General features: G+C 35.8%; 1 protein-coding gene across 3 annotated transcripts in view; it reads right to left on the bottom strand.

Annotated features, from left to right (window-relative positions):
• The window catches only part of LOC145687928 (thioredoxin reductase 1, cytoplasmic-like), a 53200-nt gene that overhangs the window by 8110 nt on the left and 23282 nt on the right, over positions 1–21808 (bottom strand). For all 3 annotated transcript variants that reach the window (XM_081761493.1, XM_081761490.1, XM_081761492.1), the window contains exons 8-12: positions 21181–21327; positions 16554–16681; positions 15871–16000; positions 13564–13794; positions 10231–10365 (exon numbers count right to left, since the gene is read on the bottom strand). In XM_081761493.1, the coding sequence (XP_081617619.1) occupies positions 10231–10365; positions 13564–13794; positions 15871–16000; positions 16554–16681; positions 21181–21327 (771 nt within the window). The remainder of the gene's footprint in view (positions 1–10230; positions 10366–13563; positions 13795–15870; positions 16001–16553; positions 16682–21180; positions 21328–21808) is intronic.

Genomic DNA, 21808 nt, shown 5'->3' with positions numbered 1-21808 from the left:
AGTCCCAATAATAACTGGACATTCTAAGCTCATACAAGTGTTCCAATGTAAACCTCCATTGTTCTGACTATTCCCAAAAAAAATAAAAGATATACCTACAGATAGTGCGTTGAAACAAAAACTTACAACGAAATCTTACCATTATAAAAATAATTATAAGTTATATATCCTTATTATAAAAGGCAAAGCAGTCAGTGGATTAAGCTAATTCTTAACAGTTAACAGCTATGTTAACAGATGTCGCTAGCTGCGTAACTTATTTGCTTGGCGCTAATCGATGTCGCAAGCGTGCAGATTTAAAATTATTATGACGATTTAACTGCAACTTAAAATACCTAATTCAAAATAGAACAAGGTCCGTAACCATATCTAGATCTGAGCATTAATAATTATGCAACCGCAAGTTACGAGCTCTTATCTACGGACGATTTTAACCTGTGGTGTATAGGCCGAAACCTATACACCACAGATAAGAATTTCCTAACTTTTTCCAGTTTAAAATTTTCCATGATATGCAATTAGCTAGCATCCTTTGTACAAAGGGTAATTGCAGTGGACAGATCTTGCGAAGAGATTGTCTTCTTCATACCGCCACAGAAGGAAAAATCAAAGGAAAGTGAGGAATAGGGAGAATACAACTGACATATGAAGTAAGGACTAGAGGAAATATTGGGAGTTAAAAGGGAAAGCTCAAGACCGAAAAACGTGCAAGAAACATTTTCAGAATTAAACCTTTAAAAAAATCCTCATTAGTCCCAGGACCTGCCAAAAGGCAAAATACTTAATAATAGTAATAATAATAAAAATAATAATGTAATTAGCCACGAAGATTTCCCCATATTCATGAAGAAACAAGGACAAGAAAACAGGACAAAAGTTTGAGAGAGCCAAACTGGTTACGCACGCAATCACATTTGAAATAGCCTTAAAATTTTAATTTCAAATGCATTTCAAGTCTCATTTTTAGCAATTGAAAATTTCCTGACTAAGCAGAGCTTCCTGTCTTTTCAAATTCCCTGACTTTTACCGGTGTGCCGCCACCCTGAACTAATCTCTTTATAATGAAAAGACACATTACACGTAACAGAAAATGTAAAACAATGAGAGAAAAATTACTTACGCCCAATTAGAAACAATATTATATTTTGTTACAGTACCAAATTCAACTGCGTGCTTTGTCAGAGATCGAATTATCATCATTTTATCTCTGTTTCACGATCTTCCATACTTAAACATCTCTATTTTTTTTTAAAGTACCTTATCATTTATTAAAAGAAAGTATAATATTGATTGATTCTAATTGCACGATTACTGTATAAACAAATTTATGATTTCAGTGAAATACAAATTTTATTTCAAAAATAAGTGCAGTAAACAGTGTGTAATACAAATTTAAAGTAAATGATTTTTACCTTTTTTCTTTTTCAGAATTGAAGTGATTGCGGATAGAGCAGGGACACTGTGGTTGAGGAATGCTGACGAAAGAATTTCTAGTTGTTTATAATTTACTTTCTAAAGTAGAAATGAAATGAAATGAAATCTGAGTTTTACGTCCCACAGTTATGCCGCCTAGGCTAAAAGACACGGTGATGATGAGAAATGAATGAATGGTAGAATGAAGAAAGTGGAAGGAAACGGCAGAAGCCCGATAAAACCCACGAACACTGTGTTTGTTCCCCACAAAAGCCCACTTGGCGCCAGCTGGGATCGAACCACGGACGCCATACAACAGAGGTGAACGCTCTAGCACTGAGCCACCGTAGCCCCACTTTGGGAAAATGAAATAACATGAAATCTTTGAGTTTAACGTCCCACGATTTTGCCTATTAGACCAGGGAAGACGATTAAACCAAGTGAATGATGACGCAAGAATTAATGGAATGATAAAGTGGAGGGAAACGAGAGTACCTCGAGAAAACCCACGAACACGTTGTCCACCACAAACTAACTTAGACGGGAACGAACCAGGGACCACAGGTAATCGCTCTACCATTAAGAGTCTTCCTACCCACAAAAAATCTGTTCGCAAAAACATGCATGCTCTCATTCCTTCCTGTTAATTAACAAAGTGGAAGATTGTCATAATCTTTCGATATGTTGTAGACATAGGATGGTACTATGGGGCATGTTGGTCTCTGTCTAAAAAACGTAATATATTTTTATTACACATGTGATTAAAGTTACGGTAACTTTGTGAATCAATAAAAGTTTAAAAAACACGATATTTGAAATTTTAACGGCACAGCCCCCTAAATTACTCTTTTTTTATTTAGGAGTTGTTTCAAACGTATCGTAATACATATATTAAACGTAAAAAAGCATAATTTACGAACTATTATGCATTGATTAAATTCGATATTTCAATATTTTTTCTCTTCTTTTTAAGTGGACGTAGTGTTCGCCGTAACTGGTAGATGGCACCACATGGATTTTCCTTCCTCCCCTTGTTTTCGGCAAAGGGAAACAAACAAGAGGTCCACTATAGTAGCTGGGGTTTAGGAAGGGTGGGTGAGGACCTTTGTTGAAAGAAAAATGACAAAAAATGTATGGGAGGAGAAATTCCAGCCTCGTTTTCGGAAGCATACAAAATTCTGAAATATATACTAGTTTGCACTGGAGACAAAGCGTCTGGCCAGACGCTTATGAGGCAAGAGATAGGGCTTTACTTTTTTTTTTTTTTTTATTATTCCATATGTAAAAGGCAAAGGATACTACAATCATCCGTAAGGAATGTCGTATTTGATAAAACCAAGCATTTTTTTTTTTTTTTTTTTTTTTTTTTTTACAAATTTCGTTTGTAATAGAAAAGTAATTAGCATATGTTATGGCGGCAACATTCAGTGTGTCAAAATATCAATTATTTTCATGCATTTATGTGGGAGAGAGTAAGGCAACCGATTTTGCTCTACACCTTATAATGACTTTAGTACAGCCTTAATGCCGGCTTTCTAGACCTGATTCCACTTCGTGTTATTTTACGTAGCTTCGTAATTGTTCTCAATATGTGGGTCAACACCGAAATTTTTAAGTAACCTTGTTGCAATCGAATCCAGAACCATGCAAACGTTACGCAGAAACGCGCGCTAACCACTTAATAAACGGAAGTAATGTACTTTTGAAGCATTGAACAATATTACTGTAAACTGGGGCTACTTGGAAAATCTGGGGTTACCTAGAAAACTGGCATTTTTTGTGTTATATGGTATAATAATGAAAGAACTATGACAGATACGCCGTTTTCTTCTAATGAAAAGTAGGCACCTAAAAGAAACAATATGGATGATGATAAGTGCTGCATCTTATTTATAGACTGGTCTAAAAACTCTGATAGCAATTGATACTTTTGTGTGTGTTTTTTTTTTTTTTTCTGTAAATTGTTCCTGTGTTTCCGTAATGAAAAGTGATTTTTACCTGGTTGTGCTAAATATCATTGCTTTCAGAAGTTTCCTAACGAGACGAATTAGTTTTACATTTCTACTTCTTTCTGGAACAATTTGGGGCTTTTTTTTTTTTTTAATCTCCTTCCGTTTTTCTTCCAAAACTGCTGATATTGATCAGGGGATAGACAACGATGACATTATTGAATTTTGCATGATCATACCTACATCCGCAGAGAACAAGTTGTTTTTCCATATGACTTTGCAGCAAAGGATTTTAATATGTGATTTTTTTGTCTTTATCGTACTGTGTTATATTATTATTATTATTATCATCACAGTACCATATTATATTTTTTCAAAGAGTTAACGTAAATGTACACTTGTAAAATGGTACCAGGTAATTTTGTAAACCAATGTAAGGCAATTACTGATCTGATACATACATAAGTTTCATAAAATTTTGTAGGGCATGTTTTAGTGTCTTAAAGAAGTCTCAAGAGCTTATGTGTGTATTGGCATTTGCCAAAATTTCCCTTGTATTGCTTGAAAAACTACGTTTATAAAAGCATATTGCATAAACAATTTCTTTTTTATTGGTTCTGTTGGCCTTCAGGAAGACAAGTTTATCACTGTAGGTAGTTTAGGTTGGTTCAACAATTTATTGTGTTTAACTAAAAGGTTGTATAAAAAAAAGTCTCTTTTTTATTTAAAACAGCCTAGTAACACACTACTATGAAAGAAACATAGGCATGTTGCATATCAATCTTCTCAGGAAAGTGTGATCTTGCAAGTGGTTCTTTCCAAATAGTCCCATTTTTAACACAGCTCTTACTACTATGAAAAGATATATAATTTACAAGTATCCTCAAAAGCGGAGCTACTTAGTAGCAGACCATTTTGGCTTTTGGGGGGCTTCAGTCTAAGTAAAATTTTATGTCTGTAAGAAACGTCACAAGAAGAAAAATTAATTGCAAGAAATAACAAGAGGTAGTATGAAAAAGAAAAAAATCCAAGTACGGTATTTACTTGCTTTTCTTTTACGTCAAGAATTAAAATGCAAAAATAGTAATTTAAAAAATGCACTGGTGTTACGAAAAGTGTGTTGCATTTTGAACAAATGTATATAATAAAAAAATTAAAACGTATTATGAAATCTAAAATAGTGTATTATTGTAGTAATAAAATACAAGACTATAGTATTAACGTAACTGTAGGTAAGGAGATAGTACTTCAGAAAGGCTGAACTGAGGATCGAACTCGGAATCTTCCTATTACAAGATAAAAGTGTGTGATATTGCATTTTGTACTTACCTATTTGCCACATTGATACACTACACGCGGGCCGCGGTGGCTCAGTGGCAGAGAGTTCACCTTTGGTGCTTGGGGTCCCGGGTTCGATCCCAGCCTCCGCCAAGTGAACTTTGTGGTGGACAAACACCGTGTGCGTGGGTTTTCTCGGGATTCTCCCATTTCCTCCCACTTTCTTCATTTCACCATTTCATTCATTACTCATCATCACCGTCTCCTTTAGCGTAACCGGCATAACCGTGGGACGTAAAACTCAAAGATTTCACATTGATACACTACACCTCGTGGGATACAATACCGGGAAAGTTTTATTCATAGGAATAAAAAATAAGTAAGTAAGTCGCAAGAGCGACATCACATAACGTCCAACCCAAACAACATGCATGTTCAAGAAATTGGCCAGCTGGACAGAGCTCATGTGGAATGGAAGCGTCGATAATAGTCGACGGTTTCTGTAAGAGTGAAGAGATGTATGGTGTGCGATTCAACAAACTTATAGCTGATGGAGATAGTAGTGTGTACAAAAAAATTTTGGATGCTAAACCTTACAAAAATTTAACGGTAGAAAATATTGAATGCAGAAACCACCTTCTAAGGAATTTTTGTAGTACATTGAGAGAAATTGCAACTACAAGCGATGGGAGGAATACAATTCATTTGCGAAAAAGCATAGGAGCAAATGTACTTAGATTTAGAAGAGGTGATGTAAAAGCGGTTGAATTTCGAAAAAATGAAGATCGTCCACTTACAGAAAAAATATAACTTTTAAGAAAAGATATTTTGAATTCAACATTTCATATTTTTGGTTACCATACGAACTGCGGAAAATATTTTTGTAGCAATGATGGAAAAGAAGAAAATCTCATTCCATATCTTGAAAGCTCTGGACTTCTTGACAAAATAAATCACGTTGTTAGACGATTGAGTTTGCACTCTCGAAGTTTAATTTACGACATTAGTAGCAATTTAGTCGAACATTATAACTCCGTTGTGGCGAAATTCATTGAAGGTAAACGTGTTAATTTCGCGATTGGAAAATCCTATGCAGGAATCCTATGTGCTGGAGCTGTTGTGCGTTTTAACACTGGAGCACCTATGCACAAACTGCACAAGCACATGTACAAATCAAGTCCAGGCAAGTACACAAAATATCTGGAACAAAAAAGGAAACGAAAGGTACAAGGTGCAAAGGATAGACGATCTACGAAACGAACATGTCGACGTTCCATTCCGTTTCAAGGAAGCACTAATGGAGACAAGGATTATGGACCCAGTGCCAAGAAACCAGACCTTTCAGAAAATGAATTCGAGAGGGAAAAGATAGGATTTCTGCAGAGGCTAATAAAGTCTCCAGAGGAACTGAGAGAACTAGAACAGAGAACAGTAGGTCAATCCGAAAGTGTAGAGTGAATTGTGGAAAGGAAGAGACGTTTAACAGCCTCTCACTTCGGCCGTATTTGCAAAATGTTACCCCAAACTAGCTGCCAATCAGCTGTGAAGTCCATTTTATATTCCAATTTTGATAACAAGGCATTGAGATACGGTCGAGAAAATGAGTGGAGGGCCAAAAGAGAATTACAAACGATCATCGGCAAAAAATATCCACGACTGTGGGCTTTTTATTGACAAACAGATGTCATTCCTGGCAGCAAGTCCAGACGGCTTAGTTGAAATTAAATGCCCTCATTCAGCTTCTACTATGACACCAAATGAAGCCATAAAATCGAAAAGAGTCACTATGTGGGAAGTTGACAGGCAAGGTAATATCGGTGGTGTCAAGAAGTCTCTTCCTCATTATTTTCAGGTGCAAGGGCAGTTGCATATTACGAGAAGAACCTACTGTATATATGCCATATGGACACCTTTTGGAATCAAATTTGAAAAAATTTTAAGAGACGATGAATTTTGGGTGAACGAAATGTTTCCCAAATTAGAAAAATTCTATTTCAACTGTCTTTTACCTGAACTCATTGACCCGCGACACTCAAGATCAATGCCTATTCGAGACCCGAAATATATATTGGAAGCACAAGAAAAACTACGTCTAAAACGTACACTTACAGGAAATCGGATGACAAATGAAACTGTAGTTGAATGAATTTTCATGGCACCTGTTACACCTAATCCTTTCATACATAATCCTTTCCAAATCATGAAGAATTATGGAGAACGTGTCTCTTTTTTTTAGAGGGTCTTAAGTGGAGATTATACGTCACAGATATTTGAGGATTTGCAAGAAAGAGCAAAGGAAGAGTACAAGTTTCATTAGAATTTCAAGGGTAGTGGTTGGGACTGTCATGATGAAGAGGATGGAATGTGTGGCTCACCACATAGAAGATCTAAAAGTAAATGGAGTACGGCAATTTAGCTGTCCCAAGAAATGAACAGATTGTGTGAAAATACCATACGGAGCAAAGTGGTGTTACGGTAATAACCTCCATTAACAGAAACGAGATTCTGAACATAACTGTGATGAGACCATCTTCAAATGGCCCAACTAACTGTATATATTCAAATAGATTACACTGTATATTTAAATTAACATTTCTACTTTGAAACTTGTATAATTACGTTTAAATTTCATTTATCGTCTGTAATGCATGGAATATTTTCTTTCATTTTTGCTTATTATTATTATTATTATTATTATTATTATTATTATTATTATTATTAATATTATTATTATTATTATTATTATTATTATTATTATTATTATTATTTCGATTTTGTTAACCCCAAACAAATGAATTTAAGTAAACTTTAGTAAATCTCTGATAAAATATTCTAATGTTTCAAGCGGAGGGTACGAAACCACATTGATTTCACTAACTGTGAACTCATTAAATAAATAGCCGACTAATATCTGTAATACATCATAAAGCATGCTACATTTCTACCAGGTGAACAGAGAATTAACACTTAGTTTCGATATTCGAGTCCCGATATGAATATAAATAAGTAGTTTTATGCATTCCATTTTAAACTGGGGATCACGTACTCAACAATTCTACCAGTTCTATTGAATAAAAAATTACATTTCAAGCAAATTAAGCATGTTATGTAAAGTAGTCTTGCATGGATCATTTTAGGGGTCAAGTAGTTTGTAAGGTTGAACTAATTGAAGTTTTGTATTTATTTGTTGCATGTGTCTATTGCATTTTGAAGGGTACCTGGGAAAGCAGCCAGGATATTCATGCTGACGGTTGCAAGCCCGTAAAAATGTTGAGCAACAGCTACCCCAGGGAACTAGATAGTTTTTCTGAATTTAAAGTATATTTTGATGGATTAGTACATTAATTTACAACATATACAGAATTACAACTGAGCATTTCTACTCTACTGAGGAAAATTGTATGGAAGCCTTTTCCCAAACTCTCTCCAATTTTTTTTTTAAAATTTCTTGTTGTAAGAAACTTCATTGATAGCACACGCAATTTAGATTTTGCAAATAGATTTTACTATTTTCAGTACATTAGGACTGAATTTACGGAAGTGCAACCCTGTGCACGTGCACCGGCGCCAGTTTTTTAAATGTTGTTTATTGGACAAAATAAAATGAAAGTTTTCTTTGTCCGGTTGTGACTTGCGATAGAGATAAAATTAGAAATAGAAAAGAAACGAATGACCCAAGAAGCACTTTTTCACTGGCTGCTTTTCTTTCTGATAAACGTATCTCCAAACCGGTAGATAAAAGATCGAAGAAATGACCGCACACCATTTCCACTCCCTCTTGCTGAGAGTGTGAACGAATGGCAATAAATAGTTCTGGTTTTCTTGTTTTTATTTTCTTACAAAGGAGATCGTTGAAAAAAAAAAAAAAAAGTAAAAATTCTGAACCATCCTGTGACGAAGAATTAGACTAGTTGAACATGAGGAAGTTTATAAACACACGAACAACCTCACCCATGACCAGTTTCAACCCCTATTGAAACACATGCCCTGTTGTAAAGTCAGGGAGAGGGAGGGGTTAGAAACGGATGACAAGAAAGGTTCTTTTCTTTTTCTTGCAAAACATATTGGTGAAAAGAGGCGACATTCAGAGCCATCTATTGACGGAAAAATCGGAGAATTAAAAAACTATCTCTGGTAGACTGACTCTTAAGCCACTTTGGCCCCCTATGCACGCTTTGGGATTTCACTGTTCCTGCTATATTTTTATTCGAATCATATACTAAATATCCCTCCTCCCTTCTTACCGATCAATCTGTCCCATTAGTTTTATCTTCCTCCAATAAAATACATCTACTTTCAATTTGACAAAACTACCACCTAACAGCAGATCTGGACGCTTTACAACTTTTCTTTTTTCTTGTTTATTCTCTCATGAAAGTCCTTTCCGTTGATCTATGGTTAGAGTGCGCACTCTCAGGGTATGGGGCTCCCGGGTTCGATTCCTGATGGAATAGCGTTGAAAGTTGAACGCTTTACACTAGTTTAAATTCCACTTTGAACTGTAGGTCCACGTCTCATATAGCTTCGGAGCTTTAGAAAAATACGCTTAATTCCCATGGATCAAAATCTATCTCATGAAACGTTTATCTAGTTTACCTTCTTTAGTGCTGTGTGATACAGTTTATATCTCTTTTCATTTTATTTTCGTGTAGTTTATTATATAAGTACATGCTAACAAGAGGATACGCTACACAGAAACACTATTGAAGTATGCTGAACGTTTCATCACCAGGGCATGGAAAGTTAAAATAAATAAAACTTAAAAAAAAATAAATAAATAAAAATAAAAAAATAAATAAAATAAAATAAAATACTCAATAAGTGAGTATCTATCATTAAGGTTGGTGTAAAGAGATAAGCTCTGTCGATAGATGTCACTACAGTCTTCGTATCTCTCTTATGTAGTTTTTACCTTTCACGAAAATTCACGATTTCTCTTACAAGTTTCAGCCTAGAGATTTCAAATTTTTAGAGAAGGAACTTCGTAACCTATCGAAGGCAACAATCCGTGCCGATTTTTTTATTTAGACCTTCGTTGTTTAAACAGTTATATTGTTAAAATTTTGAATATCCATTTCAACGAAGAAGAAAATTCTAAATAAAAAATCGGCACGGATTGTTGCCTTCGATAGGTTATGAAGTTCCTTCTCTAAAAATTTGAAGTCTCTAAGTTGAAATTTGTAAGGGAAATCATGAATTTTCGTGAAAGGTAAAAACTACATAAGAGATACGAAGACTGTAGTGACATTATCGGTAAAACTTTTCCCTTTAAATCAACCTTAATATTTTCATGTGTGATACGTAAGATCATGCTATAGCATAATGGATACGTGTACACCATATTTTCGTTGAAAACTAAGTACATCCAAAGCTGTTACTCCACAATCTGTGACTAATTTTGTCTCTGACAAATAAAAGCACACTATCTTAACTTGTGACTCAAGTCAAAAGAAAAATCTTGACAACCATCACTATTTTATACTGCAGCCCAATATTCTTCAACACAGTTATTACAGAATTCCTTTCTGCCAATAGAAACACAATGTTAATTGTTACTCATTGCTTACAACAAAATTCGAAGTATTCTTACCTCAGCACACGATGGATGAATTCCAACTAGGTTATTGAAATCAGACTTCTTAGCTCCTAATTTGATCCCAAGAGCAAATCCCTGAGTAATTTCAGCAGCATTTGGGCCCACAATGTGCAAACCCACAACTTTCTCCTGAAAAGAGAGACGATAAGATTCAGGAACTAAAACGTAAACAACTTAAAAACAGACAACATTTCTAAAAATTCATAAAATGATTCAACATGTGGATTTCGAATTTAGAATAAGAAGGATTAGCAATTAGGTTTCTGGGATTTCGGCATCTACGGCCATGTTAACCCGTTACATATGAGGAACGACATCCTCGAGGTCATATTGTCCGAAGAATTGGGGAAGGAACGAAGAAAGCGGTCTGGGACCATTATGTTAGGTGCCATTCCGGCATTTACCTGATGTGAATGAGGAAAACCCAGAAAAACGTCACTCAGGTTGGCTGGCCTCAAAAAGCTGTTACATCTTTCCGATCGAGTGTCCCCACTGGGATCGCTCACACCAAACGAGAGAGCGTCAGCGACTACGCTATGCGGGGCTACTTGAGACTAAGAAAAATGTGATTCAAACGAGAGGTACGGACCACCGCAGTAAACCTCGCTCCAATTTCTTAAAGTCATGTTAAATGTTGTAGTTATTACTGAAACATTTATTCGTGAAATACGAACAAACTTGTAAGGAGTTTTCGGGAAACTACGTCCGGAGGAAACCCATTCATAAGGAAACTACCAACTATGGATTATTTTTCATGAGAAATTACTTATGCAGTATATTAAAGCTATCAATTAAATATTTGTTTATGAAATACGAACACAATAGCCTGAGCAGTTTTAGAGAAAATCGCTCAAAAACAACTCAACTCCAAGAGTAACCACCCTTTGTGGATCTTCTCATAAGAAGTTTCTTATCCTGTAGTGTTGTTAACGAAACATTTATTTATAAAATATGAACACAATAAACTAGGTAGTTTTAAAAAAAGATCGTTCGAACAGAACTCTCCCCCTTCTGACTTTTTCCCATAAAAATGAATAATACCGCAGTATAAAACTTAATGAAATATTAATGCATGAAATATACACAAAATCTTTAGGGTCGTTCCAAGAAAGCTTTCTAATTTTCATCCTTCAGTAAGCTATCCTTAAATTTGAGATAGGAGGAGGACAATAATAATAAAAACTGAAGACTCTAATAACGACATTAAATTTGTGGTGGATACGTTCAACAGTATAGGTAGTGTACGTGCTTCGGAACGAACCGACGGACGGCGACATGAAAAATCACTTTTTCGACACGTAGAGGCAATAAACGTGTTAAATTCGTTTCAATATCAATTCTACTTTTTGCAAGATCACCATACTTTCTTCTCTTACCGTAGCTCGAAAGTAATAATATAATATATATACACAAAGTATCTCAAAAACATGTATACACAATTTACTTCTGAATAACTTTAATGGATTGACGGGAAGTCTCAGTTTTGGTAGTGTTAGTTTAATATTCCGTTATCGAAAACCGTTTCATTTTCTTTTGTGTAGGTGCCGTGAATGGAATAACATGGCTGCAAGGTTGACTTTTAAAGAAAGGAAGGCGGTCTTGAGGTGGTGCATGAAGTACGAAACCATCAGTGAGGTGTAACGAGAATTTGGAACAACCACTGACACGTTTAACAATTGCCCGAATTGGTAATAAATTTGAAGCCGAAGGTTGTGTTACAGAAGTGCACGAAAACCGTTTTGGACGCCCTATCACAGCAACAAGTCCTACTAAATCCTGTACAGTTTAAGAATAATTTACTCAGTTCTCATGGAAGTCTGTGAGACAGTGTGCCTGTATGAGTTGCTGGTATAAGTTGGTTCGTCGTATTTTGAGGGCTGCAAAGTGGAAGGTCTCCACTCCAAGATTACTCCACGAAATAAATGAGGAATACCAAGATCGTAGATTGGAGTACTGGGAGAGGTTTCAAACCCTGGACAACATCGAACAGTTTGTAGAGAAGATCCTGTGATCTGAGAAGGCCCCATTCAAACTCAATAGCACAGTAACCAGACACAATTGCGTCTACTGGTCTAACGTAAATCCACGTGAACAAAGAAAAGTGAAATGAAATCTTTGAGTTTTACGTCCCACGGTTATGCCGGTTAGGCTAAAGGATACGGTGATGATGAGTAATGAATGAAATGGTGGAATGAAGAAAATGGGGGGGAAACGGGAGAACCCCCAGGAAACCCACGCACACGGTGTTTGTCCACCACGTGAACAAAGAATTTACAGGGGATGAATGTATAGTGTGGGTTGCCTTATTGTGGTTTGATTGGATCATTCTTCTTTAATGGTACAATTAGCGGAGAGAAGTACCTGCAGATGCTAGAGACATCCATTTTGTCTGCCATCAGAAACCTCTATGGGCACGAGAAATTTTATCACTAACAAACTCCCTTCACGACAAATGATTAATGTCATATTGTCAGATTATTGTTGAAACCTTTATTCATGTAATACGAACGAAATCTCTTGTTTCTAAGAAAATCGTTCTACAAAACACATCCCTTGAGAGTAAACCACCCCTTCTCGATTTTTTCCAGACAACTGACTGATAACAGTTTGGGGTTGTTATAGAAAAATTGATTTATGAAATAAAATCAATAGCCTAGAATGGTTTTCGAGAAAATAGCATTTTTTTTTTTTTTATTTTCACCCTTCAGTAAAGCACCCTCTTAAGAGGTAGAAGAAAATTAAAAAAGGAGAAAAATTAAGTTTAAAATTTGGTTGAGGTATGTTGAATGGTATGGCCTCTAGATGAGTGTACATTAGGAAGAACACGGGCAAATGTCGAAAAATCACTTTTTCGGTATCTGTGAGGCGTGAAACGTATAAATCCACTGAAAGGTTGAATATTAGTTGTATTTCTTTTCACGGTCTCGTTTCGTCGCTCGAAAGTAAAAAGAAAAAAATATTTGGACATAGTTTAGTTATGAAGCTGAGGAGAATGATGAATGGTAAAACAACATGTGAACTCAAAACAATTAGAAGAAACGCGAGGAACTCCGTGCAAACTGACGGACATAATTATTTTCAGTAGACTTAAACAGCCTTGGACAGAATCAGGAACCTTGCGCATAAGAGGTGAATGCCTACTCGTCAGCCACAGTGAATTCCTTAGTTAAGATTGTATCAAACGTAACTTGTCGAATTATAAACACCCATAAAAATAATAAAAGAAAAAAGGGTTACAGTAATCTCAGCCATAAGTAGTACCTTTCTACTATTTTATGTTTTAGAACTAAAATTCCATAAAGTACACTGGTATGAATTCATACTTACATCTTCAGACTTTACGCAAACCAGTTTCGCGTAACATCTATTCTTGTCTTTATGTGGCAATTCATCCTCTAGTGGCATAAAGTTTTGATGGTAAACTTCAATATTATCTGCTCCATATTTCTCTATGGCGGCTTCTTCTGATAAGCCAACACACCCATATTCCAGTGGAGTGAACACCGTGGTTGGAACATTTGTATAGTCCATCAACATTTGGCTATTGCCAAACATCCTCTGAAAAAAAGGGGAAAAAATAGTGGGATTAGTAAACAAATCAAACAGAAAAAGTTCGTTGTTATAAATAGTACTACTCTTAAGAAAATACAGACCATTTTACAGACGTTTCAGTTCTCGTAATGAAATGCATAATCTTGAAACTTGTTTATATTATGTAAATGTTTTTGTGTACTGCTAACTACACTTTTTTACTGGGCTTTTGAGCGTGAGATACATGCGTAGTCTCTTCAAACAACATGTGTCAATTTCAGCAGATAATCTGTTATATTATGTACAAAGTTCTCACGTCCTTCCATGACATTAACAAACTCAATAGTGCCAGAGGAAAAAAAATCGGATCCTGAATTGAAGACGACTTGAACGTTTATCTTCTGATTGCCGGATTGTTGCTACACTAATTGAGCTACCAGCGACAACTAGTTTTTTTGTGTTTTTGAGCGAAACAAGCTGGAGACCCGGGCATTGGTCCCGCCAGGTATTTCTGTACTATTTCATCTACCTATACTTAGCATATAATTGAAGCGAGCATTAGGGAAGCTTCTACTATTCGACCTGAGTGGTATTTGATTCTTGTAAAACTTGCTAAGCAGTTTCCTTCAACTTCCACCGTAAACTTTCACTGACTTGCGACATTGTCAACACTATCATTTATGGTCACATTTAGAAAACAGAAAATTAAATCGGTCTCTACAAACACTATTGCCGTCCAACGATCTTTTCTTTCTTACTGTAAATACTTATTAACTTGTATTTGGAATACAACAAATCACCAACACTTATAAAGACCTCTAACTATACACTAACGATATCTCGACATTCAGAATACATTCATAAACATAAGCCATAAAAAAAATAAAAAGATAATTTAGCCTCTCTCTGATTATCTAAACCAACAAATGTAACTTATCTTCCTTTTTCTGTAGCATTTGAACTTTTTGATTTAATTTATTGTTGTTCTTTCAAAGCTAAAAATGTTAACACCCTTCGTATCGGCGTAGCTTAAGCTTTCTCATTTCTAAAGATAATTTTCTTTTTATGACCTTTCTTCGTCTTTTTGTCTTTATTTTTTGAGGCGTTGTTAATATATTCTGTGGGCAGCTACAAAAATAATTCCCGACTCTTCTGTAAAATACTATAGACTTCCATGACTGTGGGAATATTCTAAAGCATCTTGTTAACTCATTTGAATTTTCTTGACTTTTCCTGACCTTCTTTGACTTCCAAGGCCAGTGTGAACCGTGTTATAAGAAGTGTGGATCTTAAAAGCCATGTGTAGTAGTTCCAGTTCTTCATTCTTTTCGTGGAGAGCAGGTGTTATAAGTAACTGCCCACCGTGATTCGACTGCTATCGTGTACAAGCGCAACGCTGTTCTTCATACGTAAGTTGTCGAGAGTCTGATATTCCTAAACTTTACGAGTTTTCTTTATCAAGAACGCACAATGATTATACATACGCAGAATTAATAATAGTACATCTGAAGAGCACAACATTGATAAGTGTCAACATGTGTAGAAATGCGTCTAGCACTGAGTCTCATAATACATCTGAAATGATTCACGAGCGAAGAGGCTGCATTTTATTTGTTGTACCATTACTAGCAACATAAAGCATTAACATACAAGTGAAACGCAATACGCAGCGTTATTTTCGTTTTAATGGATTATGGGTGATTTTCTTCCTCTGAATTCCGAACTAACTTTCTCAAAATCTGATTCGACAACTTACGCTGTTACTGCAAGCAGCTATTCAACGATATCTCATTTAACGAAAATTCAGAGAGAGAGAGAAAAAAATGTGCGACTGGACCGATTCTGAATGAAAGTGCACGCAAACACATAGGAAGAAAATTATATTCATTCCAAAAGTGTATATCATATAATAAATTTCTCTTTCCAATAGCTGTTGAGTAGATTAGCCATGAGCATTGCATTTATCAGACTTAACAAGAATTTGACCCTCTCCCCCCCACCACTGTACTCTGTCAATTTGATACAGAAATTAAAGAGAAACTAAATAGTATTATGTTCATTGCCAACAATTGCAAGTGAAGTAGCATCATATATTGTACTTACTCTTGCTAGAAGACGTCCTGCTTGTATAGCTACAGGAGTTAACTCAAGACCACCATCAATCACATCTCCTATAGCATATATATTGCTCACCGATGACATCTCCTTGTTATCACAAATTACCTTAGCATTGCTGAAAAAACACAAAGATAATCAACATCACGATACAAGCACATTCTTACCGTATATATTATCAGCTACAATATGTGCACATATCCCTACGCTATACTACATAGCTCAGAAGTTTCTTCAAGTGTTTTGGAACTACTCGAATTATCAGTTTCGTCCAATAAATTTTATTTTGCATGATTATGTATTCAGCTGATAAGTGAATTTGTGCATAGACTATTACAGTAAACTTTCCTTAACACCAAACACGTAAAGACAGACAAAAAATTGTCCAGAAACAAGTTTATTTTGAAATTCCTTTTCCTAATGTTCTCTAAGTCTTTTCTTCACAGGCCTTATCATTGAGTGATCATTTATTGTTAACAGCCTATTTCCTTCTATATATGTTCTCAGATAAAGAAATACTATCTGTTTGGAATAAGTCACTGTAAAGCATGGTAAACAAATACATATGAATTGACTAAACGTATACTGAAAGATTCCATAAAAGGAAATGTTAGTACAAAATAGTACCACAAGGTTAATTCAAAAATATAGCGTAATAATAAACTAATTACCTAGGGTTAAGCTTTACGCCAATCTTCTCTAACCCAATTCCTGCTGTACATGCTAATCGTCCGACTGCAATTACGACGGTATTGAATTCTCCTGTGTAAGTTTCTCCTTCATTTGTTTTTCCAGTTACCTGGTAAAATGAAATATCATTCAAACATCTTTAGCAAATAAACTAACTGTACACTTTAAATGAAATAAAATGAAATCTTTCTGTTTAACGTCCCACGATTATGCCCTTTAGGCCAAGTTAGACGGATGATTAAAGCACCTGAATGATGATGGAAGAATTGGTGGAATGAGAAAGTGGGAGGAAACGGGAGTAACCCCAGAAAACTCACGGACACTATGTTGTCCACCAGACATGGAATCAATATGGCTTGCTATCAATTTACAATGTGACATCCCACTTAGACTTTGAACTAGCTAGAAACCGACAAGCAGATAAAAATGTCCGTGGCCGTAAACCTGTGACACCGGGACAAACTTCGTAGTTAATATCCGAAATTTCCCTGACATTTGGCCACCTACAGACGGAGAACATTTCCCGAATACACCCTGCATATTATTTTTCTACATTTACCGAATATTCCCTGAATATTCTTTAAGTATTCAAACTGATCAAATGCGAATACATTCCGAATATTTCACTTTCATATTCAACGAACATTCGAAGAATATTATTGTACTACCTGGGATTACAATTCACTATTTGAAAACAATTACTAGGGAACCTATTTGAATTAAACTGTTTCAAAGCGTAATTTAATATGACTGTTTCTGGTTCCATGACCAGAACCGATATGTAAAAATGAATTTCGCATCTGTTTCTAGAATAGAACCGAATTAAAGCTTTTTATTTAGGATGTGATACTGCAACCCAACACATTTTTAGTTTCATTACCATTAACAAACTCTTCACTTTCCGCATATACATTTCTCCGCCTCTGGGCTCAGCATCACTCAACTACATTGTGGACTAGACTTTGGAAGTTTTTATTGGAAATATTTTAATAGAAGCAAAATAAGTAACGTTACACAAATTTGGTGCAATCCCCAACATCTAGCTGTATTTTCTAGTAAATTATAATCATACTAGTCTAGTAGCTTTGGAAACTGTGCCCAGACGGCTTCTAGTTGAGTGATGTGCGGTCACCACATGAGGTCTTATAACCGTTAATAGTTTTCTAGAAAATCTTAATATCGTTAGTGTTAATGGAAAATATAAAGGGATAAATGTACACTCATGTCCAAAATGATTGTTGCATATCTATAACTGTCTTCTTGTAACCATATAATTTGATATTGACTTTGCAGAGTACTTTTAATACTGATACTATGTGCATAATCGGGAAATGTATATGTGTGGTAAATTTCATAGGAAAAGAATTATAAATATGAAAATTAGAATGAGTAAAACAAAATGTTGCCAAATGGACAAGAAAGTGTTATTTTAGTTTTATTCTATTATTGGATTTTCTTCTTATTTACTTCTCTTTTGACATGAAATTTGCCACATAAATGTCTTTGCCGACTATACACATACTAACATTATAAGAAATACCGGGCGAATTCGTTATCAAATTATATTCCTACAACAAAATATTTCTAGATATGCGACAATAATTTTGGACATGAGTGTACAAGAAAGAATTTAATTTTTCCTGGTGACATGATTCTAGTAAATTTTCTCGGGCTATCAGCCCGATAAAAATATTGACATTCGCTGTTTCGAATGCAGACAGTGCATTCTTCTTCAAGGATTGTTATGAAGAGACGAAGTATGTGGGCATATACGCGTATACAGTGATTAGTAAAGGCGGAGGTATGAATGGGGACCTGTGATTCGCTGAGAGAAACACTGGCTTGTGATTGGTTTTTGTTCCTGAAAAGGGACGACCAGATAGGTCTACGCTGAAACCCATCATCTCTACTGAGATCGTTGCTTTCACGTCAGATGGCTATGGCTTCCTTTATTATCCTGTCCCAAAAATTGTTGCATTTGTCAAACTATGGTAGTATTTGTAAAATTGACTATGTTCCAACTTTAAGCTATGCTCTACTAGTCCTGACTTTTCGAGTTGCTGAAGTCCGTTACGTTCTTTGCAGCGTTCAGTTTCCTCTATGTATAATCTGCCACATTCATAAGGTATACGATATACCCCAGAAGTACGCAAGTGCAGGTGCAGTTGTAGGTTTACGGTGAACAAGAATATCAAGAAAAGGGAGGCATACATTCCGTTACTATTCCATGGTGAATGATTTGATCTGATGGTGGCGACTGTTGAGAAATTTTAGAAAATCTTATAGCGTTTGAATGACGATCTGGTGTTGGCTGGAAGTTTGTGAATAACTCGTACCATGTCTGACAAGTATTCTGCTGAGTTCACTAGAGGTGTGGCCGATAAAAGATAATACGGAAGTGGAGAGATAATCCTCACTCAAGACTTTCTCTATCACTTTGTATTGGGAAGTAACACCTTTTTTTTATGGCCATGTTGAGTGTAGCCATTCTCTTGCAGCGTTGAACGAAAATGACTGAGTTCCTCTTGTAAACTTTCCTGGTCACTGACACAACTTATCTATGGGCCAAGGTGTTTAAAACACGTTGTGACTTGTGGTGACAGCTACTTGCATTGAGATAAAGATCTGTGTCTGTCGGCTTCCTATATACAGTGTCCTAATGTTCCTTCAGGTTTATGGCGAAACAAGAATATCAAGAAAAAGGAGGCATTCATTCCCTTCCAACTCCATGGTGAATTTGATCTGAGGGTGGCGACAGTTGAGAAATTCTAGATAAATCCTGCAGCGTTTCAGTTCCATGTGGCCAGATAGCAAAAGTATCATTAACGTATTTAAAGGAACAGGAAGGCTTAAGAACCGCTACATCAAGAGGTTCATGTTCAAAGCATTTCATGTCGAAGTTGGCAAGGGCTGGAGAGAGAGGAGACCCCATAGCTACTCCATCCGTTTGTACATATTAACATCTATCAGGTCAGTTCCGGCTGAAGTGAGTTGGTATCAGACGCATAGTATCCTTGACAGGAACTCTCTTGGATAAAGAAACTACCTCGAAACTGACCAGGAGATCGTCTGGATTCATTTTGAGGTTCTGGATCTTAACAAAATCCGAGGAGTTTTTAAAGTGATGTACAGAGTTTCTAACTAACGGATTTAAAATTGATATGAGGTACTTTGCGAGGCGATACGTTAGGTTCCCTATGGGCTTGACAATAGGCCTTAGAGGTACACCATTCATTCTTGTGAACTTTTGTGGTAAACCATAGACTCGAGATGGTTGGCTTCCGTATACGGACAGACTCGCGCACAGATTTTCGGGAGGTCCTAACTTCTTCAGCAACAAGTTGGTTTTCCTCTCAACGGTTGATGTTGGGTCTTTAAGGCATTACCCTTGTCAGCTGACAATATTGTTATGTCTGGATTATCACTAAGTGACTTAAGCGCAGCGCGTTTTGCTCTGGTTATGTTAGATTTTGGTAGAATCGCTCTAGAAAGAGTCTGTTTGGCTTCCACTTTTATCTTGTTACTCACATCCGGTGGCAAGTGGCAGACGGCTCGTTAAATTCCGACTATGATATCCTCGGTGTGGGCGTGAAGATGACTCTTTTCTAAAATACGGACGCGCTGGCGTCATCTAATTGTTTATCTGCTAGGCTAACCATCTGCTTATAATCATTGGACCTTGGTTCTTTAGTTTTCTTGGTCTGCAGACACGAAAACTTCTTTGCTTGGTTGGAATATAGCTTATGTCAGAGTAGGTTGCCATCACTTGTTCATAGCTCCGCTTCTACATAGTCACACACGTATCTCCTGTCTTTTGATAACAATCTCTGAAGATGAGTGCAATGTTTGCATTTGAAGCGTCAGAAGTCAGTATTTTCACCTGGTTGACAGCCCAAGAAAACTTACTAGTATACTGTACGAATTAAGAGTACTCATTTAAAAACTGCTTTTGTTGAACCACCTCGAGTCGTAAGATTGAGAGTTTTGCGGTGAACAAACACTGTTTATTTTATTTATTTTTTTTCTTGATATTTTTGTTTCCTCCTACTTTTTCACCATCTCTTTCAAGAATCAGCAAACCTATCACTCATTTCAAAACAAAAATTATATACGTATGAAATCAGTTGACAAAAGTCAATGGTATAATAATAATAATAATAATAATAATAATAATAATAATAATAATAATAATAATAATAATAAAAGTTTCATGTCGAACTTACTAAAAAAAAACTTCTTGGGAAATAAACTACATTAATTACTATAAACATTTTTATTTGGTTTGCTGAAGTGATTTTAAGCTAGCAAACAAATCTGTATTGAAAGAATTTGTGTTCCTTATTCCTGCTTAAATTTCTATAAAAAATTATGATAATGAACGTTTCATTTGCGACAATATTATCTGAGTTACATTTCACACGAAGCACGTATGTCATATCCATGAAAGGTAGCAAGGAAGTTTAAGGTTTGTTTTATATCAACATACACTCCTTTCAGCCAAAGCTAAAATAACTACGAAATGCTAATAATAGCTGGGAGGAAAAGCTACGTGTCGTTTCTCCCGAAAATGAAGCATCAACAGAGACAAATCACAATGCTTTAACTTACCCTTAAGAGTCCTGGAGTTCCATCTTGAATTTTCTCTATTTTAACAGGCACGCATCCACGAACAAAATTAATGCCAATACTCGCCATATGGCTCCCAACCTTCTCTGCCATCTGTTGATCAAACCCTCGGAGTAAAATAGATCTCACCTGCAAGGAAAGAATAGCATTGGAAAATGAGTTCAAACTGTTTTCCTATTCAAATTAATACCACGATCACCTGACGAAGTTACCTATGACCAGGAACATTTTATATCTATAGCTTTCACGCTTCCCAACAGCTACACTTTTACTTTGCTACTCTTAGTTACTGGAATTTGGAAGCGAAGAAAGAAACTACAGTATGGTGTCTGAATAGTAATATAAGAAAAAATAACAGAGAAAAGGTTATAATGAAATCCTGCTTTATTATAATCAAATCATTAGAAAACTGAAAGTCAAAGATTAAATGAAATCTGAGATTTACGTCCCACGGTTATGCCGGGCGGGCGAAAGGAGACTGTGATGATGAGAAATGAAATGGTGGAATGAAGAAAGTGGAAGGAAACAGGAGAACCCCGAGAAAACCTACGCACACGGAAATTGAAAATTATAAGAGCAATGTTCTGTTATTAATTACTTGAATTAATCA

The sequence above is a fragment of the Thermobia domestica genome, chromosome 6 (assembly GCF_964235325.1).
Source record: "Thermobia domestica chromosome 6, izTheDome1.hap1.1, whole genome shotgun sequence".
NCBI lineage: Eukaryota > Metazoa > Arthropoda > Insecta > Zygentoma > Lepismatidae > Thermobia > Thermobia domestica.
The sequence above is the reverse complement of the archived record's forward strand: the minus strand, read 5'-3'. Positions and strand labels throughout refer to the sequence as shown.